Raw genomic sequence first — 19,607 nt, forward strand, 5'->3', positions numbered from 1 at the left:
TGTAATTTAACTAATGCCTTTATAAAGAGTACCCTTAATAGCACTCTTTAGTACTTTATAAATATAAATAATATTATAATTAAAATATAAAACTATATAAATTATAGCTAAGAAGATAAAGCGATTATTTAAATATAATAAAAAGTTAAGAAAATTATAATGCATTAAAACTTAAACTTAAATTATTAAAATATAATTTAATAACTTATTAATAAACCATACTAACATAACCCTAAATATTATCATTATACTATATATTATAAGATTATTATATTAATATTAACGTGATTAACTTAAGTATGCATATTATGCAATTATAAAGATAAAAGATTGCTAAAAGTTTTTAATAAGGGATAATAAGATAACTTTTTTAATTAAAGGTAATATATAGCAAAAAGTATAAAAGTTTAATTTATATTTATTAATTACTTATAAATTACCTTATAATATAATGCAGTTAGCTAACTTTAAATTACATCCCTTTTAAGGGTAAACCTTATATTTAAGATTTTTATAATAATGCTTATATATTAAGGGTTTAGATAATAAAAGTTATTATTATTTTATAAATACTTAAGTTATCAGCTTATATTTAATAAACGTCCTTAATTAAATTTTGCAATTTAATATTTATATATTAAAATTAAGAGTATTGCTATTTATTAACTTAATTAATATTCTTTATTTTATACCCTACTTTCCCTTTATTTAAATACCTTATTTGCTAATCCTTATAACTTATTAACCTTTATTTTAACCTATCTTTTAATTATATTTCTTAATTTCTTTATTTAATAAGTAGCATTAAGTATAGTAAAGCTTAAGCTAAGCTAAAATGAAAAATTTTAGTTATTTAAAGATTAAATAATTATATTAATAATTTAAAGATTTAGTTTAATCCTTATTTAATTTAGGCGTTATAAGCAATAAAAGTATAAGTTTATAAAATATATTATAAATAAAACGTTTATATAATAATTATAATTTTTTAAGCTTTTTAACTTTATATAATTAGGATGTTTTAATGTATATATATACTTAATTAACCTCTTTTTATTAATTGCATATTTTAATAAACTAATTAACCTTTAACCCTTTAATAATAACTTAGGCCTTTTTATATACCTGCCTTTTATAATAATATAGCGTAGTGAAATAATAGCATACTTATAATTTAACTTATATATGTAATTAATTAATTATCTTTTAACCTTAAGTTTAATTTAACTTAATACCTTTCTTTTTTTTATACTTTTTAAAAGTAATATGTATTTATAATAAAGATTATTAATATGGGAATAATGGGTATTATTTATATAGAGGACTGTTTAGGATTAGGCAGCTTTAGCCCGTTAGGATGCTTAGTAGGCAGCAGCCTTAGCGCTGTATATAAAATAGCTAGCATAGTTAAGCCTTTTGCCTTCCTTCCTTCCATAGTTAATAATAATTAACTATTATACCAACCAAATATCATATTGCAATACGTAACCCAGCCAACATTATAAAATATTTATAATATTTATAAATAATCTTTAGCTTATTTAAGGCTAAAAATTTATTTTTCTTCCTTAAGAAATTCTTTTTAAAATATTTATTAATAAAATTACTTAATTTTTATATTAATAGCTTAAAAATATATAATATTATTAATTAAATTTAAATTATTATAAAGTTATAATTTCCTTTTACCTTATAATAATTAAAAAAGTTTATTAAATTTATAAAATATCTTTAATATCTTATTTTATGCTTTAATTAAAAAATTAATTTATTATAATATAAATAATTTTAAATACTTATTATAATAAAAGCTAAAAGTAAGCTACTTAAAGGTAATTTTAAGAAATAATATATAAGAAAAGCTAACTTTAATCTTATTATAAAGAAACTTTATGCTTTTATTAATTTTTAAATAGCTTTAATAAATTTAAATATTCTTTTTTATTATAACTTAAATAAATTATTATTTATTTAATTTAATATATTAAAGAAAGTTAATTTCTTAAGTATTTATTTTTAATTAATAAAAAAATAAAAATAAAATAAATATTTATTAATATTAAAATCTTAAATATAGCTAATAATATACTTAAGCAAAATTATTAATATAATTAAAAGGAAATATTAATTAATTAAATTAAAAATAATATACCTTATATAACTAATTTAAAAGCTTTAAATTATAATTAAATTTAATTACTTATAATTAATTTATATTTTAATTAATTATATTATAATTATTAAAATTATTAATTATACCTTTATAAAAATAATAAATAAAATAAAAATAAATCTTAAGCTTACTTTAGCCTTAAAATACCTTAATTAATATTAACTTTTAATGCATTATATATTAAGAATAATTAATATTATTATTAATATATTATTATAATTATTAATATATTAATTAATTATTAATAATAAAGAAGTCTTAAATAAACTTCTTAATTTAGCTATTTATACCTTATTTAAAACTTAACTTAACCTAAACTTTAAAAATAAAATATTAAAAGCATACTTTAAAAATAAAAAATAATTTAAAATTAAAAATTAACTTTAATAGCTAAGTATTAATGCTAATATATTATTTAAATTAAATAATAATAATTTCTTTTATTTTAAAAATTATAATAAAAAGCATTAATTATATATTTCTTTAAAAATAGCAAAACTTATTATAATTAATGCTTATAATTTTAAATATTATTTTAAAAAAGAAAAAGTTTATTAAGAGTTAAAAAACCTATTTATTATTAAAAACTATTAATGCAAAATATATAAATATTTAAATACTTACTTAATATATATTATAAATTAAAATAATAATTAAAAATTATTAAAAGAAATGCAATTTATCCTTTTATTATTAATATTATTTTATATTATTATTACAAACTTTATTATAAATTTCTTAAAAGTATTAATAGCATATACCTTATAAAAAATATTATAAGCTCCTTTCTTTAACTTATTTCTATTTATTATAAATAAATATATTAAAACTTTTTTTATTATTTTAAGAAATATTATATATATAATAAAAAACTAAGTAAAAATTATATTAAAAACCCTTTACTTAGGTAATTAAGGAATTTTAAAATATATTATCTTTAATTAAAATTATAAATTTCTTTTTAAGTTTTAATAAGAACTTTAAAAAAGTTTAAACTTAAAACTTTTCTTCTTTATTATATAATACTTATAAATTAATAGCTAATTTAAAATTAAAAATTAAATAATTAAAATAATAATATAAATAATAATAACTACTTACTTAAATTATAAATAAATAAATTTAATATTATTATTATAATTTAATCTTAATAATATATATAATATAATAATAAAGTATTCCGTTAATTAAATGCTTTATAGCTTTAACCTATTTATATTATTATTATTAATAAATTAAGGGCCTACTTAACTTTATAAGCTATATTAAAAAGAAGCTTAAATTGCAATTATTAAGGCTTAAATAACTATTAAATAATAATATAATAAAAAGCATTATTAAATATAATTTTAATTAAGAAACTAAGTATATATATTCTTAAGAAAAGAATATAACTTATTAAAGAAACTAGCATGCAAGTTTTCTTAATAATAAATAAAACCATTTAAAATTTAAGAAAAAGTAAGTAAGCTTATATATTAATTAATACTTTTATTATATATAAATATATATATAATAATCTTAATTACTTAATTATTTCTAGCTTAGCTATTAAGCTTTAATTTATATAATTATAATTTTTATTAATAAAAGTTATAAATGCTATTAAAAATAAAATTAAAGGCCTTAAAGCCTTTAAGTATTATAAAATAAAAAGAATTATTTAAAAGTAAAACTATAAAATAAGCTAAGGCTTAATAATTATTAAATACCTTATTAAATAAATAAACTACTTATATTATTATAATATATAAATATTAACTTATTATTTATAAGTTAATAAGCTAATTAAAAACTTTAAAGCATAAAAAGCTAAAATAAAGGCTCTTTATTAATAAGCTAATTATTATATTATAATAAAGCCTTTGCTTTTTAAGTTAAAAAACATTTTTTAATTAAGCTTGCTTATTAAGTAAGAAAAGCTATTAAAAAGGAAGATTAATAATAACCCTATTGCCATAGCTTTATTATATTAAAGCAATATATAAGCTACTTAAAGGGCAACTACCTAAATATAAATAATTTATTATAAATTTATAATAAATTAATGTATTTAATTAACCCTCCTAATTATATTACTTTAATTATTTATAATTTCATAATATATCCTCTTAGATTTTATTAATATTATTTATTATTAAATTTAGCTAATTATTTTATTAATTAATTATTATTATATTATCTTAAAAGTTATTATTAATCTTATTATTTTATAATGTTATTTATTTATAGTAAATTAATGCTGCTATAATTATAAACTTATTAAAATTAATAATCCCATTATATTAAATTTTTATATAATCCTATACTTAACTAGCTAAAACCTTAACATAATATACTTATAATAAAGTTATATATTTAAATATTATTACCTTATAGCTAAGTTATGCAAGATTAGCAAGTTATTAATAATTAACTATTATTAAATAGCTTATTTATATAGCAAAGAAATATATATATCCCTTTATATATATATTATTATAACTTGCTATTGTAATGAGCTTAAGCTATTGCCCAAGCCTTATATAGTGTGGCTAGATAATTCAAGGGAGCTTGAATTATTATATACCTTTTGGCTTAATTAAAAGGTTACTACTTTGCAGCTTATAGGAGAAGGCGCTAGCTAGCTTATAGCTCCTTTAGGGCTAGCTTATAATAAATAACCCAAGCTTTAAGATTAAGGGTTTAAGTTATATTTACCGCAAGTAAATGCAGGCACCCCTTTTATAAAGAAGAACCCTGGCTTAAAAGGTAATATTGCAAGTAAGCCTTAGGGGTAATTATACCACTATATATAAGGAGGAAGCCTTAAAGGAAGGAGCTATATAATGGGCTTAAGCTATTACCCAAGCCTTATATAATATAGCTAAATAATTTAAGGAAGCTTAGATTATTATATACCTTTTAGCTTAATTAAAAGGTTGCTGCTTTGCAGCTTATGGGAGAAGGCGCTAGCCAGCCTATAGCCCCTTTAGGGCTAGCTCATAACAGCTATAATAATTTACTTGCTTATTATTAAGGCAATTATAAGGCTTTTTAATAAACTCTTTATAAGAAGGAATATAATAACCTTCTTAATTATAATATTAAATATAATATCTTTATTCCTTATAACCTTTTACTTAATTATTTCATTAAATACTTTATTATTAAGGTATAAGCTAAATTATTTATTAATTAATACCTTATCCCTTATTAAATTAATTATAACAGCTTATTATATTATAGTTAAAACCTTTATAATATTATATAAAAAGGTAAATAAATATTAAAGGACTTAAGATTAATAAAGAAAGATAAGTAAAAGCATATAACTAACTCCCTTGCTTATAATTATTATAATAACTTATTAAGCCTATACTTATATAACCCATCCCTTAATATTTATTATTAAGGTATATTATAAAATTATTAATATAATATACCTTTTAAAAACTAAGCTTATAACCTATATAATTAATTTATTTATTAAGATAAGGAAATTTTAATTATTAATAAAAAAGCTATCGCCATTATTTTTATTATAGCTATCCTTACTTATATAACTAAGAACTTAAGCATATACTTAGCTAAGTAAATTATTAACGCTAAAATTAATAAGGCTACTATTTTAACGTTAGCTATTAAGATTAATTAATTATTTAATAAGGCTTAAAAGCCTTAATTCTTTATTAATATCCTTTATTATCTTAACCTTAGCCTTAGCTTATTTACCCTTAATTATAAATATAAGGTAATTATTAATCTTTTTAATAATAATAAAAATAATATTAAGCTTATTTATTTAATTACTTTAAAGTTTAATCTTAATAACTTATTTATATTTTTAATTAAAAAAAAGGCTAATGCTACTTAATTTAAAAAGACAAACCTAGCTATTATTATTATATTTTTTAAAATTAAGAACTTTTATATAAATATTATTATATTTATAAGTAAGTTTAAAAAGATTATTAACTTTAAGTTTAATTTATATTATTTTATTATTATTAACTTCCTTAATAGCTATTTTATTTAATATAATAATATAATTAATATTAATAATTAATGCATTATTATTATCTTTATTTATAATAAGTATATTATTATAACTTTAATTTTATATATTTTCTTTATTAATTTATATAAGGCCGTTAATATTTTATACTTTGCTAACTTAAATAATAAAACTAATTATATCCTTATTAGCTTTATTTTATATAAATTATTATATATAAATTAAAACTTTAACGTTATTAAGATTTATTATAATAAAAATAATTAAATTAACTACTTAATTACTATTTATGCTTAAAAGGCTAAGTTTAATAACTCTTTAATTATTATTAACTAAGATATTATATATAATTATATAATTAGCTTAATTAATTATATTAAAATCCATAGCATAATAAAGTGCTATGCATTAATTAATAATAAGGTTAATTTAATTGCCGCTAATATCGCTAATAACGTAATTAATGCAATTTAAGAAACCATTAATAATAATTATAGTAATAACAATGTTGCCAATATTAATTAAGCAAAACTAAATGCTAAAGATCTTGCAATTATATAATTATACTTATATTTTATTATAATAAGAATTAAGAAGAAATAATATTATTTTTATTTTATTTTATCTTAAAAGGGTTTATTATAAATAAAAATAATTTAATTTTTTTTTTTAATGATTAATATGCTAATTAATTTATAAATTAATGATTTTATATTAATATAAAGGAATATTATAAAAGTAAAATATATTAATAATTATAATATTTATATATATAGCTTAACTTGCTTTATAGGTATATAACTATACTTATTATTTTATTTATTTTATCTTAAGGATAATGCTTAATAAATTTATAATAATAATTAAAACTCTTATTATAATGTTATAAAGATAAATTAAACTTAAAACCTTGCTATATTTAGCTATTATATCCTTTATATTATAGCGCTACTTATATATATTTTTAGCTTAATTATTTTATTATTAATTATTTTAATAAACCTATCTTGCGTAATTCGCTTTGCTATTATTAAGTATAATAAAAATAAATTAGGTTTTATTAATATATTAAATTAAAGTATATTTTGCTATTTACTTAGAAATAAGAGTTAGCTTATTATATTATTTATAAGAAAAACCTTTTAGCATTATTATTAATTACTTTTATTATATTAAATATCTTAGCTAAATTATAAATATACTTATATAATTATTTTTCTTTAATATTTAAAGTTTATAATAATAGTTAAAATACCTTATTAAGGACTTTTATATTTTCTTTGCTATCTTTCATTATTATTAAGGTAGCTTTTAAAGTTTAAACTCCCTATTTATTATTATTTTTTAAATTTACTTAAATTTATATTACTTATTAATATCGTGAGAAGATTATGCTTAAAAGTAAATTATTTATAAGGGGGAATTTAATATAATATAAATAGGTTATGATAAATTTATAATAAATTTATTATAAATTTATAAGTATTTATAAATTTATAATATATTTACGGTAAATTTACTATAAATATATGGTTTTACGGTAAATTTACTATATATATACTTAGATAAAGAAATTCCCTGCGAATTTACCTTAAATTCACGGGGGACATTAAATTTCAAACCTTTGTTCCCATTAAAGTCTTTGTTTAGGTCACGCAATACAATCATGTTTTGATATTTAATCAGAGTTTTAAAATTGTAATGAAATACTAGCAATATGCTATTAAAATGCTGTTAAAAATAATATATATTAAAGCTCTAAATTATTTTAATCTTAACTCCATATTAATAAGGACATTATATTAATATATATTAGCCATTTTCTATGTTAAGAGCTTTGGTTTAAACCTTATTAACTCCAAGCCTATTTCTATTTTTAAATATTTTTATAATTATATAAATCCTCCTATAATAAATAATTAAGCTAATAAAGAATAAATAAATAATTAAGTTAGGGATAAAAAAAGAGGTTTTTTTTACCCCTATATTAAAAGTTAATAATGCAGTCGCGAAATCTTCCGCTGCGCCAAAAGGGAGAGGGACCCACTGGTTGCCCAGGGGGCTCTTTTACAGGCTTATTAAGGGCATAATAAGCCTACCACGCTAGGCTTCAGGGGCATACTGCATCAGTTAATATCATATTAGGGTTAATATTATATCATAAAATATCAGGAATGTTTACATATTAATAACGTGTAAATAATGCAATGTATACATAAAAAAAGCATGTTAAACCCTTGATTGCATATCACTATTATATCGCTATTCCATTGATATAGTGCTGCGATATTAACAAAACCCCCCCCTCCCCCTGGTAGGAGTCTGGTGGAGGAGACGCAGCAGGCGACCATTGCAACAGGTCACAGCTTGCCCTGCCGGGGCAAGGTACAAAGCCGCGGGCGCAGGAATCGTTTACTGGTTGATAAGAGTTGTTAGCGTCGAGCTGTCCATTATTGTGGGATTGCTTCCAGAAAGGTCGCACAACTCGAATTGAAGACTGCTTCGGTTGGGCCGTCAGGCTACAGGATCTCAGTCTTTGTCGACGGCAGAAATGGTTCGCCTGTTTTCATTCCCTGTGACTCATGTTTAGCCTCTAATACAATGCGTGGCTCATCAACCAGATGGGGAACTCGTTCAGGTAGCTCACGAGGTAAGAAGGTGTCCCTCGGATTGTACTGTAATAATCACGTGCACAGGTAATCAGGCAAAGGCTCTTTTGATATTTGATCCTCGATGCGTAGTGAAAGCACATCTGCAAGGTAGACCTTCCCCAAGACGTCCGTACCCATCTTGTATCTTTAGACTGCCCATGTGGTGACACCTCAAACCTCCACAGGGCCGGCGGACCAACTGTCAGGTCCATTCCAAGAAAACCACAGCAAGAATGTCCCAGTCCTCTCCATCTTACTCTTTAGATTCCTTGGACTGCTGTGGGGGGAACTTTGCCTCGCCCTTGGCATCCGGTCCCCAACCACCAACGCCGTGAGCAGCTTCGTAGCCAGCAAAACCACTCGCGGGTCCGGCGTTGATCTTTCCCGCGGCCTGGTTGCCCGCGACGCCGTCCCTGTCCTTGGCCCAGTCCTTCAACTCGTCGCTGGTCATGCCCGTGTACTTCTTCAGGTCTTGCTCGGGGATGGGCTTGCTGGCTTTCGCGTCCTTGTAGCGCTGGTAGAGGGACTTCTTGCTTTCCTGGCCATTGTCGGTGGAGTCTCGAGCGGTCATCTTGGCTAGTAGAGTCGAGTCTGCGGGTTAAGTGTGTGGGTCAAGTTTGCGAGGCAAGTCTAGAAGTGGAGCTTACGAGTGGAGTCTAGAAGTGGAGCTTGACAGTTAGGTCTCTAGTCCAGTCTGTGAGTCGAGTTTGCGAGGTAAGAAGTGACAGGCAAAGCTGTGCAGTGACTGACCGGGTTAAGAGAGATTTGTTCGGTTCAGGTGAAATGCTGGTAATCAGCAGCGTGTGCAGAAAGGTATGATGTAGCCAATGCAAACACCCAAGATGATGTAGGATTCTGTACGACGTTGCCTAAAATCCGCTTCCAAAAGCTGATTCGTTGACGGTCCGAGGGATTCGAGAGGCTCAGCGGCGCATCATCTGACCATGTGAGCGGGTCAGTCACTGACGTTTTGGAGTTTGTCGGGCCGACCTGGTTGATCAGTGTACGTAAGGGGCGTAGTACTCTCATATGCAATCAAAAGTATCAAGAAAAGTGGGTCCGTTCAGTTCACATCCCCTTATTTTTCATATAAGTTAATTTTCAAGTTTTTTAAACTCGCTTAAATCTAATTAAAATTTATCTCATATAATAGCGCTTTCTTTTCTTATTATAAAACTACTCTTATTTTGGTTTTTAGATATATATTAGGTATATAAATGTTAAAAGTAATTTAAAAAAGAGGAAATTGAGGAAAAAGGGGGGGGGGGGTGAAGTGCGCAACTTTAGCGTCTTTTTGATACTTTTGATTGCATATAAGAGTACAGAAACAAATTTAGGCGCACCAGCCTTTCATGGATCCCTGGAGTAAAGCATCGCTTGATCTGAGGCTCGGATCAGACTCAGCCCTGAGAAGCAAAGGATTCAGCCCATGAATGGCAGGAGTAAAACCAACAGCAACTCGGGCGACGAATAAACATCAAGGAATAACATATTCACTACGACCCTCAATCCGTACTTTCTCCCCCGCCGTCTTGGACGAGCCCAACCTTCATCAGCCCGCGTAAATGCAACGTTTGACCGACCCCCACACCTCGCCCGGCGACCAGGGGTCCGTCCCTGGTTTCTTGTGTTCAAGACACTGAAACCAACGAAGGAATTAGCAGAACCCTAATCTTTCGTCAAAAAGCTTAGCTGAACGTCTGGCAGATGTGATCGACTTGGCAAAAAAGCTTAGCATGCTTGCCGGGGTGCCGAACAAGCAACCCCTCAAGAGCTGGACTGTTGGCCATGCCATGTTGCAATGCCCTCGATTGCCTATGACATGGCCGCGCTAATAATGCTAGTCAGTTGACTTGATATTGTACCAACTCGCCTGGCCAGATTCCGGGCGAGACTGACAGACTTTGCATGCATTATGTGGGTTGTTGTTCCTACAGAATAATTGATTCGAAATCACAATGGTAGAGATCCCCTGGGTAAACTTGATACAGCTAAGGCTGTTTGTACTGCTCAGCCAGCCCCCAACATCAACAAGGTGATTGCAACAACATGCAGTGTCCTATTAGATCTACAGAAGAAGTGATTTTGGCGGATTTCCAAAGGGATTCTGCATCAGGTAGATCGACGGTAAAGTCCGGAGCTCCAAGCGTACCGCCTACGATATTCACATGTGGCATTATGCTGGTTTACGGCACTGGCTCCGGAGTGTCCGCCCTATGGAACGCCCTGGTTTTTCCCTTTCGAGGACGAAAGACATGCAGAACCGCTTTGGGTAAAAGATGCGAAGGAATTGCGTGCGATCCAGGCGTGGCTTAGTGATGCGTTGGTTCAAAGGTTGGAAAACACTGCTACATCAAGGAATGTTCAGAAAAGGCGGTATGAGCCTCCTAAGCTAACTAAACCAACAGATGGACGAGGCGATCCTCTGGCCTTTGAACGAACAGTAGAACACCAGAGAATCTGGACGAGGTCTATTGGAAATAGTTCAGGGTAGTAATGAAGGATGCCCGTCAAGTAATATTTTGCCCTCTATCTTCTCACCAACAGGTTGTCGCGATGTTGGGCATCTCGATGGCGGTCACAAACAGACGACGCTGACGTTCCGCAGTGCAACATACATCGTGTCGCAAATCTCAGGCTGCCTGAGACTGGCACCAGGTTTTTGGGTATAAAAGCTTGCCATCACGGTCGTACGAAGTTAAATATCTGTGTACCTCCTCAACCACCCAATCTCAAGCTCAAGCACTCAGGAAAAGCCGATCCATTTATCAAGAGAAGAAAATTGCGCTGTTCTTTCCTCTCCACTCTCATCTTCAAAAAGCACCAGTCAATACCAAGTGCCTCCCAGGTTCTCGATCACTGCCCAACATGCAATTCTCCATCAGCATCACCGCCCTCCTCCTTGCTGTCCTCACCGGCGAGGCTCTAGGTGCCCCAGCAACCACCCCCGTCTCCGAGGACGCTCTCCTCCTCGAGAAGCGCTGTGACTGCAAATGCAACGTCGCGTGCCAGAGGAACTGCCAGAACGGCTTTGCCCTCAACCCGATCGGAGTCGGTGTTTGCGTCCTGGGCTGCGCCCCCAACTGCGGCTGCAGCGAGAACAGCAAATGCTAAGTTAAGGGTGGCGGAGCGAATCATAGATATATGTACATATATCTTGGCGGGGAAGGGAAATTTCTTGCGAATCACGGTGTCTGGAAGCGCAGATTCTGGACCAGGGGAGACGGGCCTGCGTTGTGGATTTATGGACTCATTCTTTGGACCTCTATTTCCGCTGCATCCGGATTCATCGACAAAACTCAGTGAAAATTACTTAGCTTACAATTTTATGACTATTTCGGATAGCAACATGATTAGTTGTCCCGTTATGCAAATTTCAGTGAATTTCCATGACGAGGTTTTGACTACTGACTTGAGTGTTTTCACCAGTAAGAGTTACTGAGTATTGTGGAAAATCAGCCCTTTTTCGTGGAATTAATCACAATGCCACAACTTGTGGATATTCATGGGTCGTTCTTGAGTTGGGCCCGGATGTATTCCGGTAGAGATAAACAGTGAGATCCATTATCTGCAACTAGGCAGTGAAAAGCCTGACCTACCCCATGACAAGGAACAGAATTCCTCGTTTCGTTGCGAATATTGACAAGCGTGCGATGCGCGTGATCCAAATATATGAGTAGCATTATCCAAGTATAAGGGTCAGAATACGGGCCATACGCTGAGCCGATTTTTGCCCTTCACATAGTCATATGTACATGAATGTTGAAGCTCCTCTTGTATAGCCTCTGTCCTACCGCCAAGTCCCTTCCCAACCAGGACAGACCAAAACCCCCATGAGTGTTCCACTAGTACGAGCTAACGATCAAATTAACCAGTGTAGGTGCAGCTGAGGTCGTTGCCAGAGGTGGCGCAGTTGGTCAGGACGTTGCCGTTAGAGTCCTGGATATCGATGATAGTGCCGCCACGAGGGGTGACGGTGCCAGCCGAGCCGGAGGCGGAGGCATCGGTGAAGGTGACCTTGCCGAAGTTGGCGAAGGGGATGAGGCTGCCGCCAGACTCAAAGTCCTCGACGATCCACTCAGCGTTGGTCTCGCAGAGGGTGGAGGGAGGGCGGCTGAAGGAGTGGGTGACCTTCTGGCCGGTGGTCAGGTTCTCGAGGGTGGCGACGCCGGCGGTCTTGGAGGAGGCGTCGACCTCCATGTAGATCTCGTCGCCCTCGCTGATGGCGAAGTTGGAGAAGGAGTGCGAGTAGTCGGGGATCCACTCGTACCAGGCATCATAGGAGCCGTCTCCGTAGAAGGAGATGCCGGTCTGCAGGATGGCGGAGCTGCAGGTGTCGCCGTCGATGCCGACCCAGGCGGAAGCGGCGGCAGAGCTGCCACCGGTGGCCCTCGGGGCGACGATGGTGCCCTGGACCTTGTTGAAGCCCTTGCCGATCTGGACGGAGCCGGACCAGTTGGTGGAGTACTCAGGGTAGCTGTTGTTCCTCATGTTGGGGGCAGAGACGTGCTGAGGGTGGACGACATCCCGGGTGGGACGCCTGGCAGCGGCGGCAATGCCGGCGAGGGCAGCGATGGCGGCTGAGTACTTCATGGTGACTGGAGTTTTGCTACAAGCGGCAACGAAGAGCACAAGGCAGAAGGTCAGGGGCTTTGACAAGAGGGCGACTTGGATCTCAGGGCTGATGATCTGAAGCTGTCAACTTCTTGGCAAGATGGGAGCCGCTTCCAGTTCTTATAGAAATCGACTTGGCACCAGATCTCAGCATTCTATACATTTACATGATAGTATCAATCGCGACTCGGGACTCGCGTCTCAGACTATCCTCTTAATCGTAGGTGTGATTTGATGACGAAGATAATGGTGGACGAAAGACTGACAAAGGCAGGTCACAGTTGACCGACATAGGCAGGTTACAATTTGACAATCAATACAGATGGAGTAGACATCTTACGACCAGGGACAACAAGGGAAGCTTTTGCCTCGGCGAAATACTAACATGCTGCTTGAAAATGCCGTATGGTTGGACAGCAGTGTGGAGTCGGAAAGAAAGTTGTGTTTACCTAACTTCCAAAAAGAGACTGGACGGGGCACACCTGGTTGCCATTTCAGGAGCACAGGCCGATACCCATCGTGACAGCACACCGAATTCCCCATATTCCCGGCATAGATGGAGACCCCTCGAATGATAATGAAGAGGACTCAGTCCCACAACCGTTGAGGGAGCTTCCTGAAAAGGCTTGGCAGCAATGTTTTCTAGATCAAGTCCAATTTCTCCAGCCCGCTTGCAGGGATCGCCCTTATTTCCTCTGTGCCATCGTTTCTAGACTGAGCTAGCCCAGCGCCTATAATGCCGCAGCTCTAATCCGTTCTGCCGCTGACATGTGTGGGGCATCTGTGTGCTGTTAGAGTTAAAGGTTGAAGGCACTGCAGCAGCGTGATCTTTGTTAACGTGGGATTTGAGGAAGCTCACTTACCAATATCATGCCTCAAGATGTCTCAATCGTCAGTTCCTATCTGTGAAAAGACGCTGCACAGGCACAAATCAAGTCGTACTCAATATTCCTGAAGATCTTCTTCCGCAGAATTTCCCCTGGCAGTCTGGATCGCTCGGATGTAACCGTTCGGTAGGATTGACTCGCCGAGATGCAACCCACTAAAAAAGCTTGTCGAAAGCCTGTTGGTGCTAAGTTGGGGGGTCCACTTTCCGCCACCCCCCTGTCAACGCCACCCGAATTTCTCTTTCCCTTCTTTCTAACCACCTATCTTCAACTCAACCTTGACAACTCAATTCTTGTCCTCTAGTCTTTAAATATAAATATATTTTCTTTAATTAATTATGAATTTATATATTAAAGTTTAAATTCATAACGTTATTAATATAATTATAAATAATTAATTTTTTTTCTTAAATATAAGGGTAATGTAGTTTATTAATAAGTGACGGATATTAATAAGTGGCGGATTTTCGCAACTTTACTTAACTTTAGCTAATATTAGCACTATCTTAAGGCTAATAAATAAATAAAAAGTTAGCATTAATTAATGCTAATTATTTTTAATTTTTTATTTTTAATTAATTTAATTAATTTAAAGTAATTAAAGGTAGTTATATTAAAATTTAAAGTAATTAACTTTTAATAAAGGGATTTTATTTTAATATTAATTATATCTTAATTTTTTATATTAATTTTGCTTTAATTTACCTATTTAAACATTTAATATATTAAAAATTAATAATTATTAATATATTCTTTAGTTAAAATTTTTTTTTTCTAATTATTTAAGTAATTTAAAAATTTTAAAAAAAATAATGTAAAACTTTTGCTTATAACTTAAGCTATTAAGATTTCTTATATCCTTAAAACTATACTTTATTATAAAATAAATTAATAATGCTTTTATAAAGAATTATACATTAATATATATAAACTTAATTAAATTAAAAAATAAATGCTTATTTAATATATTATTAAATAAAATGCTTAAAAATTCCCCTTATAATTTTTTAATATAAAAAATATAATTAACCTTTTATTAACATTATATAATGCTAAACTTATTAATAAGTATTAAGCTTAATGCTTTATAAATTTATAACTTATCCTTAAAACTAAGTTTAATTATTTCTATAATTATTAAAAGGCTCTTTATAAAGATTTAAAAATTATTAAAAATTAATTTAAACTACTTTATAATATAATAATTAAGTATAAGATTATAAATAATGATTTTTATAATTTTAATGAAATTAACTTTATAATAAGTATAATTATTATATTAATAATAATTATATATATTAATAAGCATAAAAGGGTTAAATTAGTTTAACTTAATAATTAAAAATAAGTTATAATTATTAAATGCATTAATGCAAAAAGCTAATATATTTTATTATTTATAATTATTTAAGGCGTTTATTATTTTATAAGCTAAATTATAAAGTTAAGTTTTTTAAATAATTAAATTATTAAACTTATTTAAAGTAAATAAATAAATAATAAAATTAATTTAAAATAAATTTAGCATTTTAATAAATATATTAAGTAGTAAATAAAAGGGATATATTAAATATTAATATTAAATAATTATAAAAGCTATATATTAGCTAAGTATAATTAAGATTATAAGGATAATAATATTATTTTTATTAATATGCCGTAATATTCTTATTATTTACTTTAACTATTAAATATTATGTTATACTTACCTTTAAAGTATATATATAATGAAAACAAGCCACTTAAATAAATAAGGGATAAGTTTTATTAAACCCTCTTAAGGATAACTTAAGGAGGAGCTTTAATATAATAAAAAGGGAAAATAAGAATAAAAAGGAATTAAAAAAGAAAAAAGGTAAGTATTTTAAAAAATTTTAAAAATAAGAAAAGCTTAATTAAAGCATTAAATATATAAAAAAAGAAAAGAGTTAATTTCTTAAAAAGATATTTAAAATAAGCATAAAAGCTAACTTTTTATAATTAACTAAAATATAATGCAATATTATTTCTTATATATTTTCTTACCCTTATTAATATACTTCTTTTTAAATACTTTATAATAAGTATTATAAAGATTATTAAAATAAAATCTTGCTATTTTTAATTAAGCCTTTAAGTTTTAAAATTTATCTTATTATAATTTTAATTATTATTATTACCTTTAATTTCTTATTTATTTATTTTATTATAACTTTTATTTCTTTATAAAAGCTTTAAATATTTTAAAAATTTACTTAATAATATATTTATTAATTATATTTTTTTAATTATTAAAGTTTAATTTAATAATTAATATTAATATAATTATTAAAAATTTAAATATTTTTATAAAATAAAAAGTAAATTTAATTTTTCTTTAATTATTATATTAAGTATAATATATTAACTTTATTTACTTTTACTTTTATTTTTTATAAAGCTTTTACTTTTAAGTTTTATGCTTTATATTTAATTACTTAATTAATTTATTTATAAGTTTTTTAAATTATTTTTAAGTAAACTTAATTATTATTTTAATTATTTTAAATTAATTAATATACTTTAAGTTTTATTTATATTTATTATTAAAAAAGATAAGTAAAAAAAGTCCTTATATATATTAAGGTAAGCATTTTTTATTAATTTTAAAATATTTTATAATATAATATTTAAATTAAAAGCTTATTTAATTAATGTTTAACTTAATTAATTTTAAATTATATAAAAGTTTATATTTTATTATATATTAAATATTTAAAATTAAGTTATTAAATTAATTTATATTAAAGGTATTATTTTCTTTATATCTTTCTTATAATTAATAGTAATTTTAATATATTATAATTTAAATAACTATTATTAAATAATCTTTCTTTATAATAAAAGCTTATTTCTTATTTTAATTACTTTTATATTATTAATTTTAATAAAAAAATTAATATAAATATTTAAATAGCTTTATTAATTTTATTAAGCTTTAATTAAATAATAAATATTTAAATAATAATGCTAATAATAACTTTAAGCATTTTAAGATATATAATTTTAATTAAAATAGTTTTAATTTAATTTTATACCTTTTAATTATTCTTTTCTTAATTCTTTTTAAAGTAACTTTTAATAAACTTAATAATATATTATTTATAAGATAGTTTATTAATTTCTTTCAATTTTAATATACATTCTTTATTAAATTTTTATATTTTATTTTTTAAAGTAATTATTAAATATTTATAAATAAGTATTTTAATATTTTTATTTATTTTATTATTTTTATCTTTTAATATAAACTTATTTTATAATAAGCAATAATTATTAATATTATTAAAAATTATTATTATTTAATAATTAAATATATAAATAAATATAATAATAAATTTATAATTCTTTATTAATTTATATTATTAATATTTTATAAATAAAATATAATTATAATATAAAGGGTTTTTAAATAAAAATATAATATTTTAAAAGTTAAAAAGTTATTAAGTTATAAGGGCTATAATATGCTAAGTCTTTAATTCTTTATATTTATAAAGCATTTTTTTTATATTAAAGAATTTAAAGGTAAAAAAGGCTTAATATTATTTTATTAAATTTATTAATTTAATTAATTTTTTTAACTTAAAATAAAAATTAATATTTAAAAAGTATTTTTATATTATCTTTATAAACTTATTATTAAATGCTATTTATTTTATATTAAAAAATAATAAATAATTAAAGATTTAAATTTATTAAATATTATTTAAGTAAATCTTATTTATAATAATATTTATTTTAAAAGGGTTTTTAAAGAAATTAATATTTACTTTTTAAGTAAAGTTTTATTAATTTTATATATTTTTAATATTTAAAAATTATAATATTTTGCTAAATAAGTTTTTAAAGTTATTAAAATAAGGAAGTTTTATAATTATTAATATAAAATTTTTTTTTTAAAATAATAAGTTTAATTATTAAAATTAAGGCATTAAGGTTTTAAAGTACCTTATAATATAAAAGTAATTAAAATTATTTCTTTACTTTATTTTTTTAGCTAAAAAATATTTTAACTTTTAATTATAAAAAAAGAAGATAAAAAAAATAAATAATAAAGTAAAGGGTAAGTAATAAAAGTTAAATAATAAAAAGGAAAGGTATAATAATAAGAAAAGCTTTATATTTTTAAGAATTGCTATATAAATAATTAAGATAAAGAGGGTTAAAAATAAGAAAAAAATATAATTAATATTTAATTATAGCTTAAAATAGCTTTTATAAATAATTATTATTTATTCTTAAATAAAAATTAAATAAAGAAAAAGATTAATATATTAAAAATAATTTTTTATTAAAATAATTAAGTAATAATTATATAAAGGTAAAAAGAAAAAAAAAGAAAAAGATAAAAAAAGGGCTTAATTATAAATAAATAAATATAATAATATATATAAGCTTAAAATAATAAAAGCTAATAACTTATTACCTTTAAGTTAAATAATTATATTAATTAAAAAAAAGGAATAATAAAAAGGCTTATAAGTTATTATTAAAAGTTATTAATTTATTATTTTATTAATAATTAAAATAAAAAGAATATATAATTTCCTATTTTTCTTAAATAATAACTAATTATAAAGTACTTTCTTTTTAATTTATAATATAATAATAATAATAATAATAATAATAATAATATTTCATTTATATAAAGCTATAATTTATATATATATATATATATAAAGCTTATTAATTAGCATGCAATTCCTTTGTAAATTTACTTATATTAAAAAAACCATGCCTTAAAGCTAAATAAAAATTAATACGCTTTTTAATTCCTTTAATTAAAAGCTCTTTCCTTAACTTTTCTTAAGATTTATAAAGCTTTTTCTTATTTCTTTCTTTTAATAATTCTTTCTTTTAATCCTAATTTTAATAAGGGCCGTTTTTTATAAATAAATCCCTTATAGTTATTTAATAAGGGGTTATTACTTTTTTACTAAGGGCTATAGCTGCTTTAATGCAAAGTTGCAAAGTTATCTTTATTAATATAGGGCTTTTAATAAAGCTAATTAAGGCTTATAATAAGGCCTATTTATTAATTAATTTAAAGGCTTTTTATAAAGGGGTTATATTATAAAGTGCATTTTAAAGCGCCGCTAGCTTAAGGTTTTAAGGGCTTAAGGCTTTCTTTAAATGCTTATTTTTATTAGCTTTAATAGGGTTTTTAAAGCCCTAAGCATAGGCTCCTTTTTAGCTAAAGGGGTTGCAAGTAGGCAGGCCGCGATTCGCTATAGCATAGTTAAGGGGACAATTCCTAAAAAAGG

At 26.4% G+C, this 19,607-nt stretch overlaps 3 protein-coding genes across 3 annotated transcripts; 1 reads left to right on the plus strand and 2 right to left on the minus strand.

Annotated features, from left to right (window-relative positions):
• Window positions 1-9,074: 9,074 nt before the first annotated feature.
• INS49_005739 (uncharacterized protein) lies at window positions 9,075-9,392 on the minus strand (the record flags this gene model as incomplete). Its single annotated transcript, XM_043166517.1, has 1 exon — window positions 9,075-9,392. One exon carries the CDS (start codon window positions 9,390-9,392, stop codon window positions 9,075-9,077), a length of 318 nt encoding a protein of 105 aa, XP_043027661.1.
• A 2,297-nt stretch (window positions 9,393-11,689) lies between these two features.
• Window positions 11,690-12,253, plus strand: INS49_005740 (uncharacterized protein; the record flags this gene model as incomplete). The annotated part of the gene is made up of 2 exons (XM_043166518.1): window positions 11,690-11,872; window positions 12,251-12,253. 2 exons carry the CDS (start codon window positions 11,690-11,692, stop codon window positions 12,251-12,253), a joined length of 186 nt encoding a protein of 61 aa, XP_043027662.1.
• Window positions 12,254-12,688: 435 nt separating this feature from the next.
• On the minus strand, window positions 12,689-13,414 carry INS49_005741 (uncharacterized protein; the record flags this gene model as incomplete). Its single annotated transcript, XM_043166519.1, has 1 exon — window positions 12,689-13,414. The coding sequence occupies one exon, from the start codon at window positions 13,412-13,414 to the stop codon at window positions 12,689-12,691; it is 726 nt and encodes a 241-aa protein (XP_043027663.1).
• Between the last annotated feature and the right edge of the window lie 6,193 nt (window positions 13,415-19,607).

This window comes from Diaporthe citri, assembly GCF_014595645.1.
Source record: "Diaporthe citri strain NFHF-8-4 chromosome Unknown scaffold_2, whole genome shotgun sequence".
NCBI classification, from domain to species: domain Eukaryota; kingdom Fungi; phylum Ascomycota; class Sordariomycetes; order Diaporthales; family Diaporthaceae; genus Diaporthe; species Diaporthe citri.